The sequence below is a fragment of the Phaseolus vulgaris genome, chromosome 2, assembly GCF_000499845.2.
Source record: "Phaseolus vulgaris cultivar G19833 chromosome 2, P. vulgaris v2.0, whole genome shotgun sequence".
In the NCBI taxonomy this organism is placed as follows: Eukaryota; Viridiplantae; Streptophyta; class Magnoliopsida; order Fabales; family Fabaceae; genus Phaseolus; species Phaseolus vulgaris.
This window is the reverse complement of record NC_023758.2, coordinates 9895412-9917092: the sequence shown is the minus strand read 5'-3', so window position 1 is coordinate 9917092 and position 21681 is coordinate 9895412. Positions and strand designations below refer to the sequence as shown.

Here is a 21681-nt window from a genome sequence, read left to right as displayed (position 1 = left end):
TCTATTTTTTTTTTATTAATTTTGCTCTAAGGTGAAGAAAAAAGCATAAAAGAATCACTTATTACATTGAATAATGGATTTTAGAGGAGAGTTTATGCATGGATTAGGGCCCTAAGAAAAGAAAATGATTGCTGAGTTATTACTGCTTAAATATTCATATAAAACAAGATTTATAGCTTGATTTGAAGCAGTTAAAGAAACTTACTATTTCTAGTGAACAGCACCCAATAAACCACTTATTTCAGTACGTAACTTGATTGAATATCTATAAATTTGTAAGTATATTCCAAATTTTATGTTAAAATTTATTATTGATACTAAAAAAAACATTGATTAGAAACTAATTTGAGAGAAAAATAATAATTTAAAGATTATTTTGAAGAAAAAAAAATTATTTATAAATTAATCACTAGTACAAAAATAAGAAAAGAATGCTCCTTATTTAATGCGGTTCAGCGCTTAAACGCATTCGTAAAAAACGCGGTGGCATTTTTGAAATTATTTTGATTTACAAATGCGGTTATTTAAATAACCGCATTTGTAAATCAAGAGCTTCCATTTACAAATGCGGTTATTCAAATAACCGCATTTGTAAATGGTTTTTACCCTAAAAATTTTAGGCGCTCAACAGTTTCGTTCATTCTTCGTTTGCGCTCATATTTGTTCTTCGTTTTCTCTGGTTGCGAAGTTCTTCATTTTCGAAGGTACGTAACTGCATTGCCCCTTATTCTCTTGTTTCCATTGCTCCTAGCAACTGCATTGAACTTCAATGGCTTTCGCTTTCCATATTGTTTTCGTTTTTAATGGGTTTCGCTCTGCATTTTGAAGGTGTACTCTTCCATTGCTTCCGCCGCCGCACTCGCCGCAGCTGCCGTGTTTCCTCTTCTCCCCTTCCACTCTTCACCAACAACGTGCCCCTAAAACCCCAGCTCATTCAGAAGAATATACAAATGCGAGCTCATTCAAAAGAATATACAAATGCGGTTATTTCAAATAACCGCATTCGTAAATCGCATTTACAAATGCGGTTCTATAGCTGCATTTGTATTTATCTGATTTACAACTGCGTGCTGATCAAATGCGGCTCTATAACCGCATTTGTAAATGTAAAATAGCCGCATTTGATTAGCATTTCTGCGCTAGTGAATTTATGTTATTGTTAAATGATTTCTAAATTAGTATCTAATTAGTTATCAAAGTTTTTCTACCAAATTTAGAATCAAAATAATTGGTACTTAAAATCTTGATAGCTAATTAGATATCAATTTAGAAACCATTTAACAATAATAGAAACTAATTTAGAAACTAAAATTATTTTTAATCTCCAAAGTGATCTCTATTTTATTCACTGTAACAACTAATTATTTTAGGTTTTTAAAATTAATTTCTATTTAATGATTTTCTTGTAGTATGAATAATATAAAAGAAATCATTCATGTTAATTTTATTAAAGATTTGATATATTTTTTCATTCAATACTAAATAATATGAATAAAAGCCGAATAATATGTCCAAATTAACTCGTAATGCGAATAACTAATAACTTATGAGTTAAATAGTCAGATATAAATTACAATATATTAAATTTGATTTATAGTGTATTAAAAGATGAATTTGGCATGCTGAAAAAAGAAGGGTAATTAACTCAGACAAAAAAAAAAAACATGTTTAGTAGTTTGGTTCTACTGAAATTCACATCACAAGTCCCAAGTTTAAAAGATGGTGAAAAAAATGAGCAAACCATGTTGATGTTTGCCATGTGTGTAGTGAGTTGTGTGTAACAAGTTAAGATGATGATGAACATAAGAGGTAAGGGGAAAAGGACAGAATTGAAGTGGGTTCTAGAGAAAGCCCTCACTTTATGGTGATTGAATACACATTCACGTGGCATGTTTCTTCATGTACCAAGTATTGCTTTTTCCAATCCATAAGAACTATTGCTTCTATGTTTTGTGTATTGGAATAGGCAAACTCATCCAAACACTTCCTACATTTTGTCAATAGGGCGGTTTATAGCATATTCTAACCTATAATAATGTTTAATGTTATGAACCTCACTGTTTATTTTATTAGAAAATTTAGATAAATTAGGACAAATATTTCCTAAAAGCACTTACATTAATACTTCTGAATTATTTATACATGTGACTTCAGAATCTAATCCTTCCAACTCTAGTTAACACTACAAAAATAATTAATTTTAAGAGGAGTTTATTATTAGAGGTTGTAATAACCTCTAGTAAGACAATCAAGTAGTAGAGAAATCCCAGTAAATATCAAACAGTTTTTCTAATAAATCTTAGTAAAGATAAAGTGTTTTTATTATTTTTTTTAATTAAGCTCATCTCTTCTTTTTTGCACTTTAAAAAACTTATCACTTTGTTACTGCAACATGTTTACTCTTCTCCTATGACTTCTCAAACCTTAAAGAAATTCCATCCAGTAAATGATTCTAATCCGATGCTCCCTCACTTCTCCTCGATCTCAATCGTTCATCCTCTTCGCAAACCACACTCTACCTCCATTGATTACAACAATTTTGTTCAAAACCTTTTCCTTGAGGATGCCTCCGCTACGGGTTCCCCCTCCGCATTTTCTGAGGCCAGCAAGAAGATCCTCCTCCGCATCCCGGGAGTGATCCTCAACTTCATCGATAAGGAATACAATGTCGACCTTGCATGCGGTGATTTTTTCGTCATTCACTTCTGGCATGGAGACAACGCATCCATCTTGTACGTGTTGTAGAACATGGGAGCTTTGATGTTTCAAATCTATGATGAAGGTTGGAGCTGTGCTGATTTTGGTTTGAGCTTAGTCTAGGTTGTTTAGAATTATTGTAAAAATCATTCCTAGTCCCTTGCACAAGCTTGCTCAATCTATTTTAAGAGAGAAAAATGTTTTTCTAAGTAAAGAGAAAAACAACTAGTTGAAACCACAAAATAATCGGTTGTTTGTCACTTAGCTTGTTTGAAGGTTTTAATTGTTTTTTACTTGGTTAAATAAATGTCTAACCAATTCAACCGGTTAAAACGACTTTTCAACCAGTTGATTGTTACATTTCATAACAGCTTTTCAAAAACCTATTAATTTGTTTTGCAATTTAATCAAAACTATTTTGGCTCATAATTGTTGCCTAGAACGAGTAGTTTTGAGAGCTATAAATATGCCTTTTGTTTTAAAACAAATTACACAAGATAGATATCAAATACAGTGAGATTGAGATTGATTTTGAGAAAAGTTTTTCAAAGGTTTGCAAGATTGCTAAATAGTTGTGCACTGGTTTAAGGTTTGATCCTAGGAGCTCTGTGATTCCTGTAAACTCAGGTGTGATTTGTTCCTTTCATTATTCTTGTATTTGTTCTTTTATAAACTTGTGAAGTGTGTGGAAATCCTTTAAACAGAGTGTGTTATGGCTAAGGGTGTGTATAGCAAAGAGGGTGAGTGGTTCTTGTGGTATCAAGATCACCTCTTTGTGTTAGTGTGAGTTGTAATATGTGATTGGTTACTAATGGAACCCAATGGTTGTTCTGGGAACTGGATGTAGCTCGAGGTTGAGTGAACAAATATAAATTGGCTGAGTAATCTCTCTCTCTCACTCCTTATAAAATGTTTATTTTAATTCTGCTTTTGCTGCTAACATAAACAACCAGTTAAACCAAAGTTTCAACCGATTGAAATTATGTAAACAGTTTCTTTTACATTATTTGATTGCCTTCCTTGATTGCTTAATCTGTGATTGTTGATAAAGCTTCATTTTTATTCAATCTTTGTCAAAATCTTTTGACAAACAATTCACCCCCTTCTGTTTAAGCCATTTGATTATGTTGTAATCTTAGTTCAAATATATGTAGATGACATTATATTTGGCTCTTCTAATGATCAATTGTGTGAATATTTTGTAAAAGCTATGCGGGGAGAATTTGAGATGTCAATGATGGGGGAGCTCTCTTTCTTTCTTGGACTGCAGATTAAGCAAACCAAAGAAGGCATCTTCTTGTGTCAATACAAATACTGCAATGATATTTTCAAAAATTTTGAGATGGAGAGTTGCAAAGCTACAACAACACCTATGTCAACAAATTGTTACTTAAGTGATGATGAAGTTGGAACAACAGTGGATCAAACTAAATACAGGGGGTTAATAGGTTCTTTACTATATCTCACTTCAAGTATACCTGATATTATGTTTGTTGTTTGCCTTTGTGCAAGGTTCCAATCCTGTCCAAAGGAATCTCATCTCAAAGCTTCCAAGAGAATCCTTAAATATCTTAAAGGAACAACATCCGTGGATTTATGGTATCATTCACACTCTCTTATTCATTTAGTAGGATACTCTGATTTTGATTTTGTAGGATGCAAACTAGATAGAAAGAGCACAAGTGGAACATGCCATCTACTTGGGTCAAGTCTTATCTCATGGCACAACAAAAAACAAGTTTGTGTAGCCTTGTCAACTGCTGAAGAGGAGTATATAGCTGCATGTAGTTGTTGGGCATAGATCTTGTGGATCAAACAACAGCTGAAGGACTTTGGATTGAAAGTCAGCAAGGTCCCTTTGTTATGTGATAAAACGAGTGCAATAAATCTCACAAAAAAATTAGGTTCAACACTCCAGAACCAAGGATATTGAGATTAGGCATCACTTTATTCGTGACCATGTTAGTAATGGAGATTGTGACATTCAAGTTGAGTGAACTATTATAAATTGGTTGAGTAATATCTCTCTCTCTCTCACTCTTTATAAACTGTTTGTTTTAATTCTGTTTTTGCTACTGCCATAAACAACTGATTAAAACAAAGTTTCAACCGATTGAAATTCTGCAAACAGTTTCTTTTACATTGTTTGATTGCCTTTCTTGATTGCTTAATATGTGATTGTTGATAAAGATTCATTCTTATTCAATCTTTGCGAAAATCTTTTGACAAACAATTCACCCCCCTCTTGTTTAAGCCATTAATTATAACACGCGCGTGTCGCAGACAAGATCCAATGGTCGTTGGTGAAGGATGAGACCATCGTGAAAGTTAACGTTTCGCACTACTTCTTCTCGTTTCGCATCACCAAGGGATTCGATCCCGGGGAGGAGTAAAGGATGTGCTAAGTTTTGGGTTCGGTGCTCAGGTATCTTTGTCTCTTCTTTAATCGGAATGAATGAGATTTTTATGGAAGTAGATTATTAATATTGTTAAGATATAATAAGTTATTACTTTGTTTTAACTTGTTGTCTATTGAGGCTGGTGATTCTAAGAGGTTTGTTGTTTGCAAGTTCTAGATTTTGACCTTCACCATCTGGAAAATATGCAATTGCCATGTTTTTCTTGCCTACATCCAACATTCGTCGAGAGGAATGCAAAAATGTATTTCAAAAGGTAACTTAATTTTGGAATTTCCTTGGTTTTTGTAATTTAAATTTTTTTTTTTGCTTCTGTCTGTCATTATTTTTTGCCCCTGTTTGTGAATAGGTTTAGCAATGAGAATAATAATGACATAGTTTTGTTAGGAACATCTGGATAAGAACGATTCTTCTAGTTGTACACACCATTCTTTTGGTTTTCACCTTATTTTATCTATCTTGTCAAAGACTTCCTTTTGCAACATTATTGCATCATCTTTCTTTGAAAATATTGCAGATAGAATGGTAGATATTAGGTAACTCAAATCTTGTGAGAGAAAAAATGATAATACTAATTTTTAGCTTGCAAGATGTCGTGAAGGTATTGTCACTTAATCAATCATACATAAATTAAATTAGTACAAACTGTAATTTGAACTTCTTATTTTGTTTTAAAAGAATCTTTAGATATTTATTCCTTAAATTTGATAATTTGAAACACTCTGGGATTCAATTCGAGGCCATTTTTTTAGTAGAGATGCAAATATGTTAGGGAAGTTGAGGTTTGTTTTTTGGTTCTATAAATATTTCTAGCAAATTTACTGTTATCTTTTTTTTTTACTTAGTGTTCTCTATCACTTAAGTAACTTATAAAATATTTCCCTGCAAATTTGTAGGTTGATGCTCCATTAAAGAAATTACGAATGTCACTTTCTCAAATTTTGCAGGACATGGTTAGTGGTGAGGAGCTCTTCTTATATGGGTATGCTCCAAATATAACAAAATTAGCTCAGGTAGTGTCTCGATATGGATGAAGAGAAAATCTTAAAAGAATTAGTGGGCATCTTAACGTCTTTTAATTGTTTATGGATATGTTCCTTCTTGTCTTTTAAGTGGTATTTTCTGAAATTCTTTTGCATAGTAAACTTACCAAACTAGTTTTTTTTTTATCGGTAATGAATAAATATATTAATAGGGACACTTCAGGGGTGTCTCAACCCTTGAACATGGCTCAAAACTCCCAAAAAAATCTAAACAGCTTTTGACATATAAAGCACGAAAAAATTCCACTTGATTAGCTTTCAAGTACCCAAAAGGACATAAGCTGCCTAGTAAGAGCTTCTTGGCACCACTCAACAGCACTTTTAGAGCATCTTTTGACCATCTTGAGTGCATCAAAGTGCTTCATGATAGTTGGTACATAACTACCCTTTTACACTTTAACAACAATGATTAACGTTGCCTCCACCAATAATGTTTCCATCATAATAAAGATGCTAATACTACCAATACCAGTCCAAATAACTTTGTTGAATGCTACTAAGAGAGCGTAAGATACGAAAAGCTGAAGGCTTATCAGTATGATTAGTTGCAACAAAAGGAGAGAGCTTGCCCTGAATCTAAACCAACCAAACATATGTGACAAACTGGTGAGAAAGCAACTCAACCAGTAGAGTGGTTGCAACTATCTGTTAAGCAAAACACTGATCCATCCCACCAATACACTTCATTCTTCTTCTTCTGCTTCCCACATAAAATAGGATCACACCAAAATCTCCTACCCAACTCCCCTCCTACTAACTTGACAGTTGTACCAAACTAGTTAAATAGTTATATTTTTGCTGCTGAAATCTTTCTTGTTTGTTTTGAGGGATTCATTGATTAATGTTGGCCCTTTGAAAGATTTTTCATATGGTTTAAGAATAAATGTTGATGCAAATGCTACAAGGATATTTTTAATGATTTTTTTTCTCTAATGAGTTATTTTTAAAGAAGTGTATATTTACAGTATTTTTAATCATTCATTGTAGGATGCAAATGGAAGCCTCCTAGAGAAAAATCCTATAGTTGCTTTGTGTTAGGTAAGTTGTTATCTATTTCATTCAAGTTAAGCATCTCCATAATTATATTCTCTCTAAAAGAACTTTTTAATCAAACTCTAGTGCATGGACTTTGTTTCAAATTGCTAAAGATGACCCTTACTTTGTAATTTCATGTTATATATCTTCATTGTGTTCTGCTCATTAGTAACATTTTCATCTTTTGAAAAGATAACGTTGTGAATTTCTACTGAAAAGGTTTTTTTAATCCCTTGAAATTATTTGCTGTGTTGCTTTAATTTGTGAACCTACAGTTAATTGTTGTTTAGTCACTAAAAAAAAATTAATTTTAAAAGGGATTTATAGTTAACTGTTTTATGCATCTTTTTTGCTTCCTAAGCCGACAGAGGAAGATAAAGTGGAGGACAAAGTGGAGAAATAATAGATAGCAGAAATTAAGAAATAAGGACGGTGGCAAGAAAATGCATGTTGTAGATGGTAGTGATGACATGTAATAAATTGTAAGTGATCCTTTAAGTATTTAGCGTGTCGGTGTCAGATACTTGTATTGGACACTGACACTCGTATGACACTTGTAGGACACGTATCCGTGAAGTGTCCAATTCAAACAATATTTGTTGGATTTCTGACAATTATAGTACGATTCTAATATAATTTTAAAAAAGAAAAATACATTAATTGTATAAATTTTTATTATGATTATAAAAATAAGAAACAAATCTTTTTGAACCAGTCATGAAAAACATCTTTCTGCTCCAAAAACAAACCTAGAACATACTTATGCACATAAATCTTTATTTTCAATTTATATAATTCATAATTATGTAATATATATATTTGTGTCCCCGTATCCTACATTTTAGATATTATACATATCTCTGTGTTCGTATCCGTGTTCGTGTCGTATCAGTGTCTGTGCTACATAGTCCATGAGTTTAGTATTTAGTATCCTAAAGTTTATGTATTTTAATAAAGTTCATAACTGAACAATATTTAATATTTAGGGGATTACTTACATAGTTTTGTTTTTACGCTAGAGTCCGTTTAGGAGATAGGCTTTAATCTTTATTAAATCACATATTGTAATGTTGGTTGTTTAATTTTGAGTTTTGCATTTGTTTTTCTCCTCAACCCTCTATTTTCTTTCGGTTTGCCATTAATGTTAGGGAAATCAAGCCTATAAAGATAAGTAATGATAGAAAGCCATTGGATTTTACACAAAAGCTATCAAACTCTGTAGTGATAATGCAATGTACTATAGTAACAGGGCTCAAGCGTATCTAGGACTTGGAAGGTAGTGTTTTTTTTTTTCTGGATATTTGTCATAAGTGTTTGCAAAAATCTTGATTTGTAGACTATACGATATTTTTTCATGCTTACCACATTTTGTTCCTTGAATAACATAGTCAAGCATTTTACAATAAAATTTGTTTATTATCTAATTTACTCAGAAGGTGAATGCCTATTTTTGTAGAGGTATATCTAGAGAGATGCAAGGCTACTAGAAAGAAGCAAAGGTACTAGAGAGATGCTAGACTACTACAAGGAATCAATTGACAACAACATCTTTTCATTATTTCATACATTCAACTATATTGGGCTCCCTTCAAGCTAAGATGATCATTGTTTGATACCATAGTCTTTTTTAGTGTTGACCAATCTTATGATAATTACTATATAACCTTCAGGCTCTCACTTATATACTAGAACATCACTCTACGTCTGATGATTCAACTAAGTATCGGGCAATTTATGAGATTGAATATTGGAAGATGACAAGGAATCCTATAAGTAGATTCAAGAGATGGATGGAAAGGAATGGTTGGTTGATATTGCCTCAATGTTGGTTCTCAAAATAGAATGGTTAGATGATGAGAGCATGTGACCTAACATTTTAAGTTTAAATTTGAGATTTGATTCTGGATTACTGTGTAATATTATTACTAGGGATTTATCATCACACAAATGGTTATACATAATTGGATTGAATGGTAGGAACCACAAATTCTTTAGTGAAAACTCGCATGCCAAATGGGAATCTCTAAACTTACCAACAAACAGAATGCTCACTCGGTACAAGGTAATTAATCTTTTTTTGTAATAATGTTTTGAGTTACAATAACATTGTGATTTAATTATAACTTAAAAACTAACTAATGTGTTAATAATTGGAAGACTATATTCAAAACTCCAATGAGGTTAGACCCTGTTGTGGTGGGTCTAAAAGGAATGGGAAAAGGCTATGTTTGAATTAATGGTGAAAACATTGAACCTATCTGGCCCAGTTACATGACCCGGTTTTATGATCATTAGTGTCAAATGTTCTAGATATATTTTTAAGAAAATGAACACAATTTAATATGTAAACCTTATTTTTCAAAAAATCTCGAGGTTTTGAATAAATAAATTATAATAGTTTAATTAATGTACCCCAAAAGAAAAGGAGAAGACATTTAGTCCAATCACATGTGGAAGTGTTAGGAAGAGGCTTGTGGAGGCAATGTGTTAGGATTACATTTCTTTAGACTTATGTTATGAATAAACTATTGTGTGTTTTCTCTAAATTTTAATATGATTTTATTTTGCAATGCCCTCTTCATATATTTTTAAGTATTTATGATTTAAAAATTTAATAAATTTAATCCACGTTAATATTGGAAATTTAAATGAAATTGTGGGAAGTAATTTAGAAATCACTAAAAGTAATGGGGACTTGAAAATCGCTGGAAGTAACGGGAGTTTAGAAACTGTCGAAAATACCATGGGTTGAAAACTATTGGAAATACCAGGGGTTTGGAAACTGCCAAGAAATACCAGGGGTTTGGAAACCGCCAGAAACACTAGGGGTTTGAAAACCGCCAGGAAAACCAGGGGTTTGGAAATAATTAAAAATACCAGGGGTTTGGAAACAATTGAAAATACCATGGGTTTGGAAATGGCTGATAGTAACAAGGGTTTCAAGAACCGCCGGGAAATCACTGTCATTCCAGGGGTTAGTAAAAACTGTTGGTAATCTGTTAACAATGGTGGATCTTTCAGGGGAAAAACAAACCGCGGGTAACGCGCTTAGCGGGGGTTAAAACCGTCTGCAACGCTAAAAATAATGTTGAACCAAATGGTGTTCAAACTTGTTAAAGAAGCATTGGATAGTATAAATTCTATTTTTGCACGTACTGCTTCATATTCAATCAGATCAAACACAAGCACCAGGGAGTTGTCTTCATCAAATAGGGGGAGATTGTTGAACCAAGTGGTGTTCCAGTTTTGAAGAATCCAAACCCTTTGAAGGATGTTGAAGCCTTAGCTGTGCTTGCTGTTGCTGTGCCGGTTTAGTTAGGATCTGGGGTAGATTGTGTTTGTAATCCACCTCTTGATTGAATCCAAAGCATAGGCATTCTCAATCTTTTTGAAAGAAAAATGTTTTTGAAACTAAGTTAAAACAACCGATTGTTTTGTCAAAACAACCGATTGTTTATACTTATATGTTTTTAGAAAAGATTGAAAACTATTTTTAAAATGGTTGAGCTGTTAAAACCAAAACAACCGATTGATTCAAGGAAACAACCGATTGTTTGTTTTGGTACCATAACAGAAAAACTGTTTTATCTTTGACTGAGCTTTAAATGTTTTTAATTGCTTACGCTCCAGTCTTTAAATGCTTTGACCAATCTTTAAATGCAATTTAAGAGTTTGTTAAGATTTGATAACAAACAACATCTTTGAATATATTCAAAAAAACAGATTTGAGTAACAAGATTTTTCAATAGAGTTTCTGAGTTTTTCAAAGAACTGAGATTGCTTAGAATTTGTGATTGATTAAAGTGTATGGAATAGGATTCTGCTTGTATTGATTTCAGATTATCTTCTGTAACAAGTGTAATCCTTGTACTCTGCTGAATAATTTCATTTCTGTTGCTGAGATTGGTTGTGTGTTCTTGAGGGGATCAAGATCATCAATCTTAGTGTTGGTGTGTTGGCCAAGAAGAGTGTGTGTCTTGAGGTGATCAAGGTCACTTTCTTGGTTGTTGTGTAAGTGATCAAGGTGTGATTGCTTAGTGGATTTCCTCAGAGGTTTCTGAGAAGACTGGATGTAGCTCTGGATTTGGAGTGAACCAGTATAAACATCTGTGTGCATTCTCTCTATCCCTAACTCTTTAATTCAGTTTTGATATTTGTTAACTGGTATAAACAACCGATTGTTTCAGTAAAACAACCGATTGTTTTTACTAGTGTTGTGCTTTTTGCTTTATGTTTTGAAAAACTGATTTCTTAATCAAGGTTTTCTCAAAGTAATTTCATTCAAGGCTGAAAAGTTTGCGAAAACTCTCTTTAAACAATTCACCCCCCTCTAGTTTAAAGCCATATATTCTAACAAATAACCCCCAGTAAAAATAATTTTTCTTGTAGTGTAATTTGTGAAAGCTTTTGATGTATGATTTTTATTAGTTTTATAAATGTTGTTTGTTTGTAGAAAAAGAAACAATATTATGAGAAAAGAATTCAAGAAAAAATTATATTTTATTAATCAAATAAATGTTATACATATATTTAGATGATTCAGTACTCTTTTTATAGAATAAATAAATAAATAAATGTAGTTACAATCGATAGGACTAAAATATGTATTTATAATTGAAAAATTAAAAAGTTCATATGAGATTAGATTATCAACTAATAGCTCTCTCCAGAAGCTGAAATGTGTATATTTTTTATGTTCAGTTTGAATAAGTTGTCATGAAATAACTAAGAATGCAGAGGTTTGATCAATATATCAGTCACGTGATTAGAAGAAGAAACAAGAATTAAATAAATGAGGTCTTCTTGAAGTTTAGTCTGAACAAAATGACAATCGATTTTAATGTGCATCGTTTTCTCATGAAACATGGAATTCTTTGTTATGTGCATATAGCATATTTATTTTCACAATAAACAACAAAAGATTCAGAAATATTAGTATGCAAATCATGACATGGATATTGTAACCACTGAAGTTCACAAACAAGCGAGGTTAGAGCTCTGTATTCTGCCTTTGAAGAAAATCTGGAAATTGTAGACTATTTTTCAGACTTCCATGAAATTAAAGAGTTTCTCACAAACACACAATAACAAGTGATAAATATTCTGGAGTCAATGCAATTTTCGCAATCAAAATTAGGAAAAACTCTGATAACAATTTGATTATAACTAGGAAAGAATAGAGCAAAACCAAGACATCCTTTCAAATATCATAATACACAAAGAGTGGTCGTCATATAAGGTTCTCTTGGATTTTAAATAAACGGATTGAGCTTATGAGCTACAAAACTGATAGCAGGCCTAATATGAGTAAGGTATAACAAAAGCCCAATCAATCTTCTATATTCACTTGGATCCAAAAGCAACAAACTTTCACTTTCAGGGAGAGGACATGATGGTTCCATGGGAGAAGTGGCAAGTTTGCAAGTCAATAAACCACTACCAAAAAGAAGATTTAGACAATATTTCTATTGATTGAGAACAATACCAGAAGGTGAACGACTTATTTTAAATCCAAGGATATAACAAAGAGTACCAAAGTCTTTGATACTAAATGAGTTATGAATGAGTTTTAACACGTTGGATTTCTAAAAGACTATTCTCAACCAACATAATGTTATAAACATATATTAATAAAGCTATGAAAGAATGATTGTGTGTCAATAAATAAAATGATCAACTACACTTTGAACATAACCAAACTGTATTACAGCCTGAGCTAGTTTTGAGTTTCATTGCCTACTTGATTGCTCAAACATATGGAGGTTGTGAATTAGAATGTTGGTGTTGTAAGATATCAATATCAATTAAATGCAACGGATGAGAAGAATCGGTAGCAAGGGTCCTGAATAAGAATGCATTTTCAAAAATTGAAGGAACAAAATCACTAATAAATGTAGACACAATAATATCATTATCAAAAAATGAAAAAAAAATGCAAATGCATAAACTTAAATGAATTAGGTTTGTCAAAATTGGTATCAGTTTTATCTTTATAGAAAAGAAAATAGGTTTCATAAAAAATTGCATCATCTCACAAAAATATTCTTCTTATTCATATCAAAATGAGTAAAACAGTTTACGATATCTTTTGTTGGCAAAATGACATGTACCATAAGGATCAACAAAATTTTTTATATGAGACAAATTTCGTATTGCACTATAAACCATTTGATAGGGTGATTTACTATGTAAAAGAGAAGTATGAGTTTTATTGATTAAATGAACAAAGTATTTGACAACATATAACCAAAAACAAAGACATAATTAAGATTGAAAATCAGTGCTCAAGTGACATTAAAAATATGTTAGTGTTTGTGTTCAAAAACATTGTTCTGTTATGTTGTTTCGACACAGCTAGTTTGATAAATAATCTCTTTTTTTATTAAAGAAATCAGTCATAAGAAACTCAGAGTCATTTTCACTTCTTAATACTTTCAAATGAGTATTGAATTGATTTTTAGTCATGTTGATGAAATTCTGTAAATGTGTGCATGTTTCATCTTTATATTTTATTAGACAAATCCATGTATATTGGGTAAAAAGATCTATAAGAGTTAAAAAATATTTATTCCCTTCAAGAGAAACATGATTCAGAGAACCTCATATATCAACATGAAAAAAAAAATCAAAAAATTAAGTTCATTTAGTAACGTTAGAAGGAAAAGGTAGTCTCTTTTGTTGGCAAAATGACATGTACCATAAGGATCAACAAAAATTTTTATATGAGACAAATTTCGTATTGCACTATAAACCATTTGATAGGGTGATTTACTATGTAAAAGAGAAGTATGAGTTTTATTGATTAAATGAACAAAGTATTTGACAACATATAACCAAAAACAAAGACATAATTAAGATTGAAAATCAGTGCTCAAGTGACATTAAAAATATGTTAGTGTTTGTGTTCAAAAACATTGTTCTGTTATGTTGTTTCGACACAGCTAGTTTGATAAATAATCTCTTTTTTTATTAAAGAAATCAGTCATAAGAAACTCAGAGTCATTTTCACTTCTTAATACTTTCAAATGAGTATTGAATTGATTTTTAGTCATGTTGATGAAATTCTGTAAATGTGTGCATGTTTCATCTTTATATTTTATTAGACAAATCCATGTATATTGGGTAAAATCATCTATAAGAGTTAAAAAATATTTATTCCCTTCAAGAGAAACATGATTCAGAGAACCTCATATATCAACATGAAAAAAAAATTAAAAAATTAAGTTCATTTAGTAACGTTAGAAGGAAAAGGTAGTCTCTTTTGTTGGCAAAATGACATGTACCATAAGGATCAACAAAATTTTTTATATGAGACAAATTTCGTATTGCACTATAAACCATTTGATAGGGTGATTTACTATGTAAAAGAGAAGTATGAGTTTTATTGATTAAATGAACAAAGTATTTGACAACATATAACCAAAAACAAAGACATAATTAAGATTGAAAATCAGTGCTCAAGTGACATTAAAAATATGTTAGTGTTTGTGTTCAAAAACATTGTTCTGTTATGTTGTTTCGACACAGCTAGTTTGATAAATAATCTCTTTTTTTATTAAAGAAATCAGTCATAAGAAACTCAGAGTCATTTTCACTTCTTAATACTTTCAAATGAGTATTGAATTGATTTTTAGTCATGTTGATGAAATTCTGTAAATGTGTGCATGTTTCATCTTTATATTTTATTAGACAAATCCATGTATATTGGGTAAAATCATCTATAAGAGTTAAAAAATATTTATTCCCTTCAAGAGAAACATGATTCAGAGAACCTCATATATCAACATGAAAAAAAAATTAAAAAATTAAGTTCATTTAGTAACGTTAGAAGGAAAAGGTAGTCTCTTTTGTTGGCAAAATGACATGTACCATAAGGATCAACAAAATCTATGGAAATATTTGAGTAATTTGAAGACAAAATCTTCAACCTATCATGAGATAAATGTCCCATTCTAAAATGCCAAAGTTTAGCATTATCAGTATTTACACAAGATTTATTGATGTTGAGAGTCTTATTAGGAATAGATGAAACCCTAGTGTAAATTCTACTTATCCCAATTTTGCTTTGTGACACTTGATGGTTACTGGAAGTCCTCAATTGATAAAGGTTGTGATCTCTCAGTCGTACCAATCACTCTCCATGGTTATGTTTGAACAATGAAACAAGTAGAAGGCTGAAGAATGATTAAACAATTGTGATTTGTGGTCAATCTCGATACAAAGATCAATTTGACTTAGAATGAAGGTTCATATAAAACATCAATCAAAGAGTAAGATAGGGATTTGAACTGTACCGAACTAGTTAACACTTAATTAATTTCCATTAGGTAAAAAGACTAGTACAAGATAAATACTATGAATGGGGAAGAAAATATTTTTATTATATAGCATATATAATTTGTAGCCCGTGTGTCTAATATCTAGTTATAAAACTTACTTGATTTGGCTAAATTGATTTGAGAAGATGATTGTTGGATCAAAGTCATTAAACTATTGCATTATTCTTGAGAAATGTAAATGTTAGAATTTAGTGGATTAGCCTAAAAAAGAGCAACATCTTCTTGAACATTAACAAATGCAGTCATATTAGTAGATTTCGTTGCTCCTTGCTTGAATTTGTGACCTATTGGAAAATCATGTTTCTGATAACATGTGTCCACCATTGGTTATTTTTTGATGGAGATAAAAAAGAAGAGGATTTTACTAATAGAGGAAGAGGCCATCAACCAAAACATTTAAAGTTCTTCCTTCTAGTCTTCTAAAAAATTAAAGAAGAATTAAATAAAGAGAGGATCAAGCCCAAAGCCAACAAGAAGACTACACACATTCAAGAATGGGATCCAATTAATATCTTTCTTTGTAATTTCTTTTGTATAAATTTGTAAAACATATAGGAGTAATGTTTAGGAAGTTACTAAGAGGGAAACCAAAAAGACACCTCTTTTGTAAGTACCTTAGGCGTTAGTTTTTAGGAAGAAACTAGAACTACAAAATTTTTTTTTATTATCGTGGGCCAAAAACAGAGGCTAAGTATGAAAAACCTACACAAAAGGGTGATTATCGTCGGCATAGTGTTAATAAGAATTTTGAAGCTAATATACTCGACGTAAGGATATATTGGCGGGTGTGGGCGACACATGGCGGGTGTTTTTTGCGTAGGTGAAGCGTGGGCTTAGCCTACAAGGAGTTTAGAAATTTATAAAAAATTGTGAGTTTGACCCACGCTAAGCCCACACAAAATTATATTAGCGTGGGCCAAGCCTTTAAAATGTCTAAGTAGTTATAAAAAATTGTGAGTTTGACCCACGCTAAGCCCACACAAAATTATATTAGCGTGGGCCAAACCTTCAAAATGTCCAAGTAGAGTGAGTTTAGCTACGAGGGGCACACAATAAGCGTAGGCTAAGCCTTCATGTTGGCCACAAATTAGCGTAGGCTTAGCCTTCAAAATATTTTTTATATTATTTATTTGAAAAAGTGTAGGCTTAGCCTACAAGCACACAAAGAATTTCAGTTTGAAATATATTTTTATTGAAATAAATCAATTTTAAAAAGAAAACTATTTTTTTATTAAAATAAATCAATTTTATATTACTCTACTTCTCTTTTTCTTATTGCATTTATCCTATTTTTTACCTCTTTCATTTTTTTCAATATAATTATTCAAGATAAAATTATTTTAGGAAGCAATCTAATATGAAGAAATGTTTTTCTTACTAAAAAAGTTTTATTTATAAATTTTTATTTATACTTTTTCCTTGTCTTGAAAATTGAATATTGTTTTTAAAATGAGCAAGAAAAAATATTTTTTTAATAGGAACAAGGAAAAGAACAAGAAAAGTTATTTTCTAATACAAGGCCCACGATAATAAACTTGGAATTTTGTACAAAAATACAAAGGTAGAAACGTGATATCTGTGGTTTTTGATTGAAGATATTTTGATTGAAATTGAACTAAAGTTACTTTAATTAACTAAGGTTGAGCTGATAGATACCAAGACAAGCTTACCTTCACACTCTTCAAAATACCAAGAAAAATAGAAAACACGCTTTAAAAAATAGTAACTTGATGACAAACAGAAGTTGAGTTATATAAGGTTCCAAGAAACTTCTACTTTCTGATCATGTCAACCTAGAGAAGTTAAATCTTAAACAGTTTGAAACCTTTCTTATTTTAACATAACAAGAAAGAGCCTAAAACTAAAGAGATCATCTACATAACAGATGACTACAAACATTCCCAAAGAACAAGGACACACACTCAAACAAACTATGCTTAACACCCTGCTACTAAACCTAAAAACAACAGTGCCTAGTCTCCAAAAAGAACATCAAAAGCACTTTAACTGTAGCAAAAACAACATCAAAACAACACCAAACCAACACCAAAACTATAGCATAAACCAGCATTTATACAACAAAAAACCCGCTAAAAATAGTACCAAAACTGCAGCAGAAAACCAGCATTTGCACATTATAAAACCAGCACCAAAACTGCAGCAGAAAACCAACATTTATACAACATAAAACCAACAAAAAGCAGTACCAAAACTGCAGCAGCAAACCAGCATTTGTACAACATAAAAACCAGCAAAACCAGCACCAAAACTGCAACAGAAAACCATCATAATCCTAGCAGCTACTTCGTGATATCTAACTCCCCCTGCATAATCATAATCATAACCATAAGTTGAGCTATTAAAGCCTACCCTGCTTACAACAAATCAATATATGCTACTATCTAATCACCCACCAAAGGAAAAGAAACGTATACTTTTTGATTATTTTGTACATTATCAAACTTCTTCAAGAGCAGTATGCGACATCAATGAAGGTAATTTCTCCAAAAGCAACTTTAGGGTGGTAATGAAACATAATCTAGTTAATACAAGGAAAAGCAAGTTATAGTACCATACACAGATATTGTTTTAAGAAAACTTACAAAATGATGAACTCAAGGCAGGGGTTGATCATCAAAGTTCCGAGCATAGTGAGGGTGAACGTGACTTGTGCTTGTTGAGGTGTCACCCTGTTGTCGCTCCATCATCATGGTTAACTTTTGCTCCATGAACTTTATTTTATCCTCCGACATTGCACACTTTTGATTTGCTTGAGCGACTATTTGAGTTGCTTGATCGGCTCTTTCATTTGCTTGCATCACTTGTTGATGAAGTTGTTCATTATGAGAAAAGTAATCACTGGAAGGAGCACGTATTGAAGGTTGGGTTAGGGAAGACACTCCATGGCGAATGTTGGAAGCCAAGTCTGCAGTGCCATAACATCAACCTCTACTCTTGCCAGAAACTGTAATTAATTTAGCTAAGTAAACAAAATTTTCCTCCTCACATAAGCATTTCTAAGAAAGTTTATGTTCTATCAGCCCCCAATAAACACTAGTTTCCTTACAGACATCACCAGTAAAAAATGTGGTCATGGGCAACACAACCACTCCCCACACTTCAAAAGTTCACTTATAGAACTAGATTTATCTCCACTACATCTTGTAAATTTTCTTTTCATCTTTCCTACCAGTATTGCCCAACTGAAAACATAAAAATAGGTTGAAAGAGTTGCTTGTCAATTTTGACCTTTCCCAAGACATAATCATTGTTAACCGTGCAAAGCATTTCTTATTCTTAGAGGGAGGAACTAAGTTAGAAAGCAATAAAATATGAGAAACTATATGTAATTTTAATGGAAGAGTAATTTTGTCATTTGAACATAATTTTTATCATATCTTACCATTATTTGGTCCATGTTGAATACAGGAAAAGGTAACATAATTTAGTTATCTAATTATTTGAGGTGCACCAAACATTTGGCTGGCTTAAGCTTATCATGCTTGGATTATATCATATTCATATCGTAAGTTCTTTTTATCCCAGTATCTTCCTATCATATCTTGAACACCAAACAAACCTTAACAACACTATACCACATGTAGATAATTAATAATCCACAAAAAATATGTAATAGGAGACCAACAAAAAGTTACCTTGGAGAACAAGCAGACACTCGTTTCATTAAGGTAACCTTTGAAACTGGGACTTTCCCATGTGAGCATTGGACAAACGAGTTGTCAAGAGGATTGCATATACCTTGCAAAGTAAGCCTCCTATAAAATACTAATACATCAATTAACCTGACTCTAATAATTGTTTGAAAGGAAAAGCACTAACACTGGAATAATGTTGTCAGCCCACTGGCGAAGCCATTCGCTAGAAATCCAATAAAATGGTTTTTCCAATGGTTGAACAAGAGCTTAAGCTAAAACAGATCGAACCTCCTGTCTCCTTCCAGTAATACGACCCAATTCCAACTCTTTCTTGTTATTGTACTCCTGACAAACTTCATCATATGAGGCTTTGAAATTTTGAATCTCATTACAAAGATGAGATGCAAGAGAAGCACCATTTTGCAAAGCAACTTCCACACCCTCTCTTTCATCATGCTTAGCACCACAAATTACACTCCCAATTTCATCAACATTTTTTGTATGTTTAAGATGGTACACCAACATGTACGCATCACTAGACAAAAATGTCTCCACAAGTGAAGATTTTGAATGAGAGGCCTGCAAACTAATGGAGGAGGGCCAAGCTCACCACACTACGAATACCAAGTTCCAAGTCTAGACCGTCTAGAACCATGTGGGGAGCGTCTAGACTCAAGAGGAGAGCGTCTAGCACAAGATGAGGGGCGGCCAAAAGGAGCGTCTAGGAGGAAGCCTAGACCGTCTAGGACCTATCACTAGGTCCATGGCCAAACATCTTCACGCACAATTGGGTCAAGCAACGGATGGGAGGGAGAAGAACTTATACATGCTACATGGAGGCCCACTAGGGGTGGCTTAGTAGTTAGTGTAGTGTTAGAAAGCATAAACTTGTCTTACATGTGATTTACCCTAGATTTTGTGCACATTCTAGAACATTGCCTCACATGGTCGGCCATGTGCCCATGTGCTCCATGTGGAGTAATTTCCATTTCATTTAGGTAGCATTTCATCTTCTCTTAGAGTATTTACGGCCTCCTTAGCCTATAAAAGGAGAAGCCCATCACTTGTATTTTCAAGATTAATGAGAGTAATGTTATGCTGCCCACATTGTGCCATACATTGCTTTTGCCTAGTTTCTAGGACCTAATCTTCATCTTCATCATCTATCAAAGGGCTGGCCGAACCTCCCTTCTTCCATACTCATCATGCACCTTCAAGATCACCACAACTCCTAGGAGGATCTTGCCCAATTCAATCCATAACTTCCGCACCATTTTTCACAACATCCAAGAAGAGCTCCATGAGAATGCCATCACAAACCATTTCCATTACTGTCAGCTACTATCGCTTGAGAACAATTAGAATGAATTGCATCAGTCATGATGGACTTAGAGGTAGAATTTGAAGACCCTTCGCCAAATGGATGACAACCCAAATTAGTAACATGCTCATCATCAAACTCCCACCATTGCCCAATGTTTACATCCTTAATATGAGCAATGTAATGACCACTATTAGCACCAGTTCCCTTGTGAATCAGTACAACTGACAAGTCATACACCAAGTCGAACTGAGACAACTCAGACATTCTATGTCGCATATCAAGTTCAGCAGGAAACGAGAAAGCAGAAGAAATTTTCTTCTTTGTTGTAGTTTGTCAACACAAATAATACAGAAATACATTATCATAACACAAATGAATGGTAAAGAAAATCAAACATTGCGGCATATATAGGGAAACACCATTAAAAAACCACTATTTTAAGAAAGAAACATGACAAATCATGTTCCATTTCTTGAGAGATGAAGATGTGTTATGCTTCATCCGAATGTAAATGGATATCTTGGCAATTTTGAGCAACTATGAATGACCCTGCCAAGGATATATTTTTCTCTGAAAATATGCATGCGCCACTAAACTATTTTTTATAATACCTTCAGCTTAAAAATTTCAAAAGATGAAATAAGCTTTGAACTATGAAGCAAAGACACCTCTCCTTCTTGAAGTGCCATATTGCAAATACATTTTCAACAGTTACTCCTTGCTAGCACCTCCACTTTGAAGGACATCAAACTACTAATGTCTTCTCACCTCTTCTAGTAAAGCTCATTATCATAGGAAAAAAATAGTTGATTTGGAAAGGTGAATATACCTTTTCTTCTAAGTTATAATTTCATCTTATTGAGATTCTTTTATAAAGAGACAGTTCTTTCATTGCAAAATAATGAGTACTCACTAATATTCTTTTGAGGCTTACTATTATAAGAAGATGAATATACAAGGAGTAAGTATTGATTATCACTTTAGATTCTATGTACATTATTAATTTCATTTGAGTATATCTCTCTCTCTCTATATATACATACATGGGGATATATATATATATATATATATATATATATATATATATATATATATATATATATATATATATATATATATATATATATATATATATATATTGTTCCGTCCGGTTGACCGGGACGTCTTCGT

At 32.3% G+C, this 21681-nt stretch overlaps 1 protein-coding gene across 1 annotated transcript; it reads right to left on the bottom strand.

The window, feature by feature from the left end:
* Positions 1 to 20499: 20499 nt before the first annotated feature.
* Positions 20500 to 21200, bottom strand: LOC137809021 (ubiquitin carboxyl-terminal hydrolase 26-like). Its single transcript, XM_068610162.1, has 2 exons — positions 21123 to 21200; positions 20500 to 20829 (listed from the first exon to the last, which is right to left on the bottom strand). The coding sequence occupies exons 1-2, from the start codon at positions 21198 to 21200 to the stop codon at positions 20500 to 20502; spliced, it is 408 nt and encodes a 135-aa protein (XP_068466263.1).
* Between the last annotated feature and the right edge of the window lie 481 nt (positions 21201 to 21681).

Excerpts from the sequence above, each read along its gene's own strand:
- LOC137809021 (XM_068610162.1), bottom strand. The coding sequence starts at position 21,200 with ATGGCACTTCAAGAAGGAGAGGTGTCTTTGCTTCATAGTTCAAAGCTT. Across the intron at positions 20,830-21,122 it reads TTGAAATTTTTAAGCTGAAG|AAGAAAATTTCTTCTGCTTT; the intron begins GTATTATAAAAA and ends ACTACAACAAAG.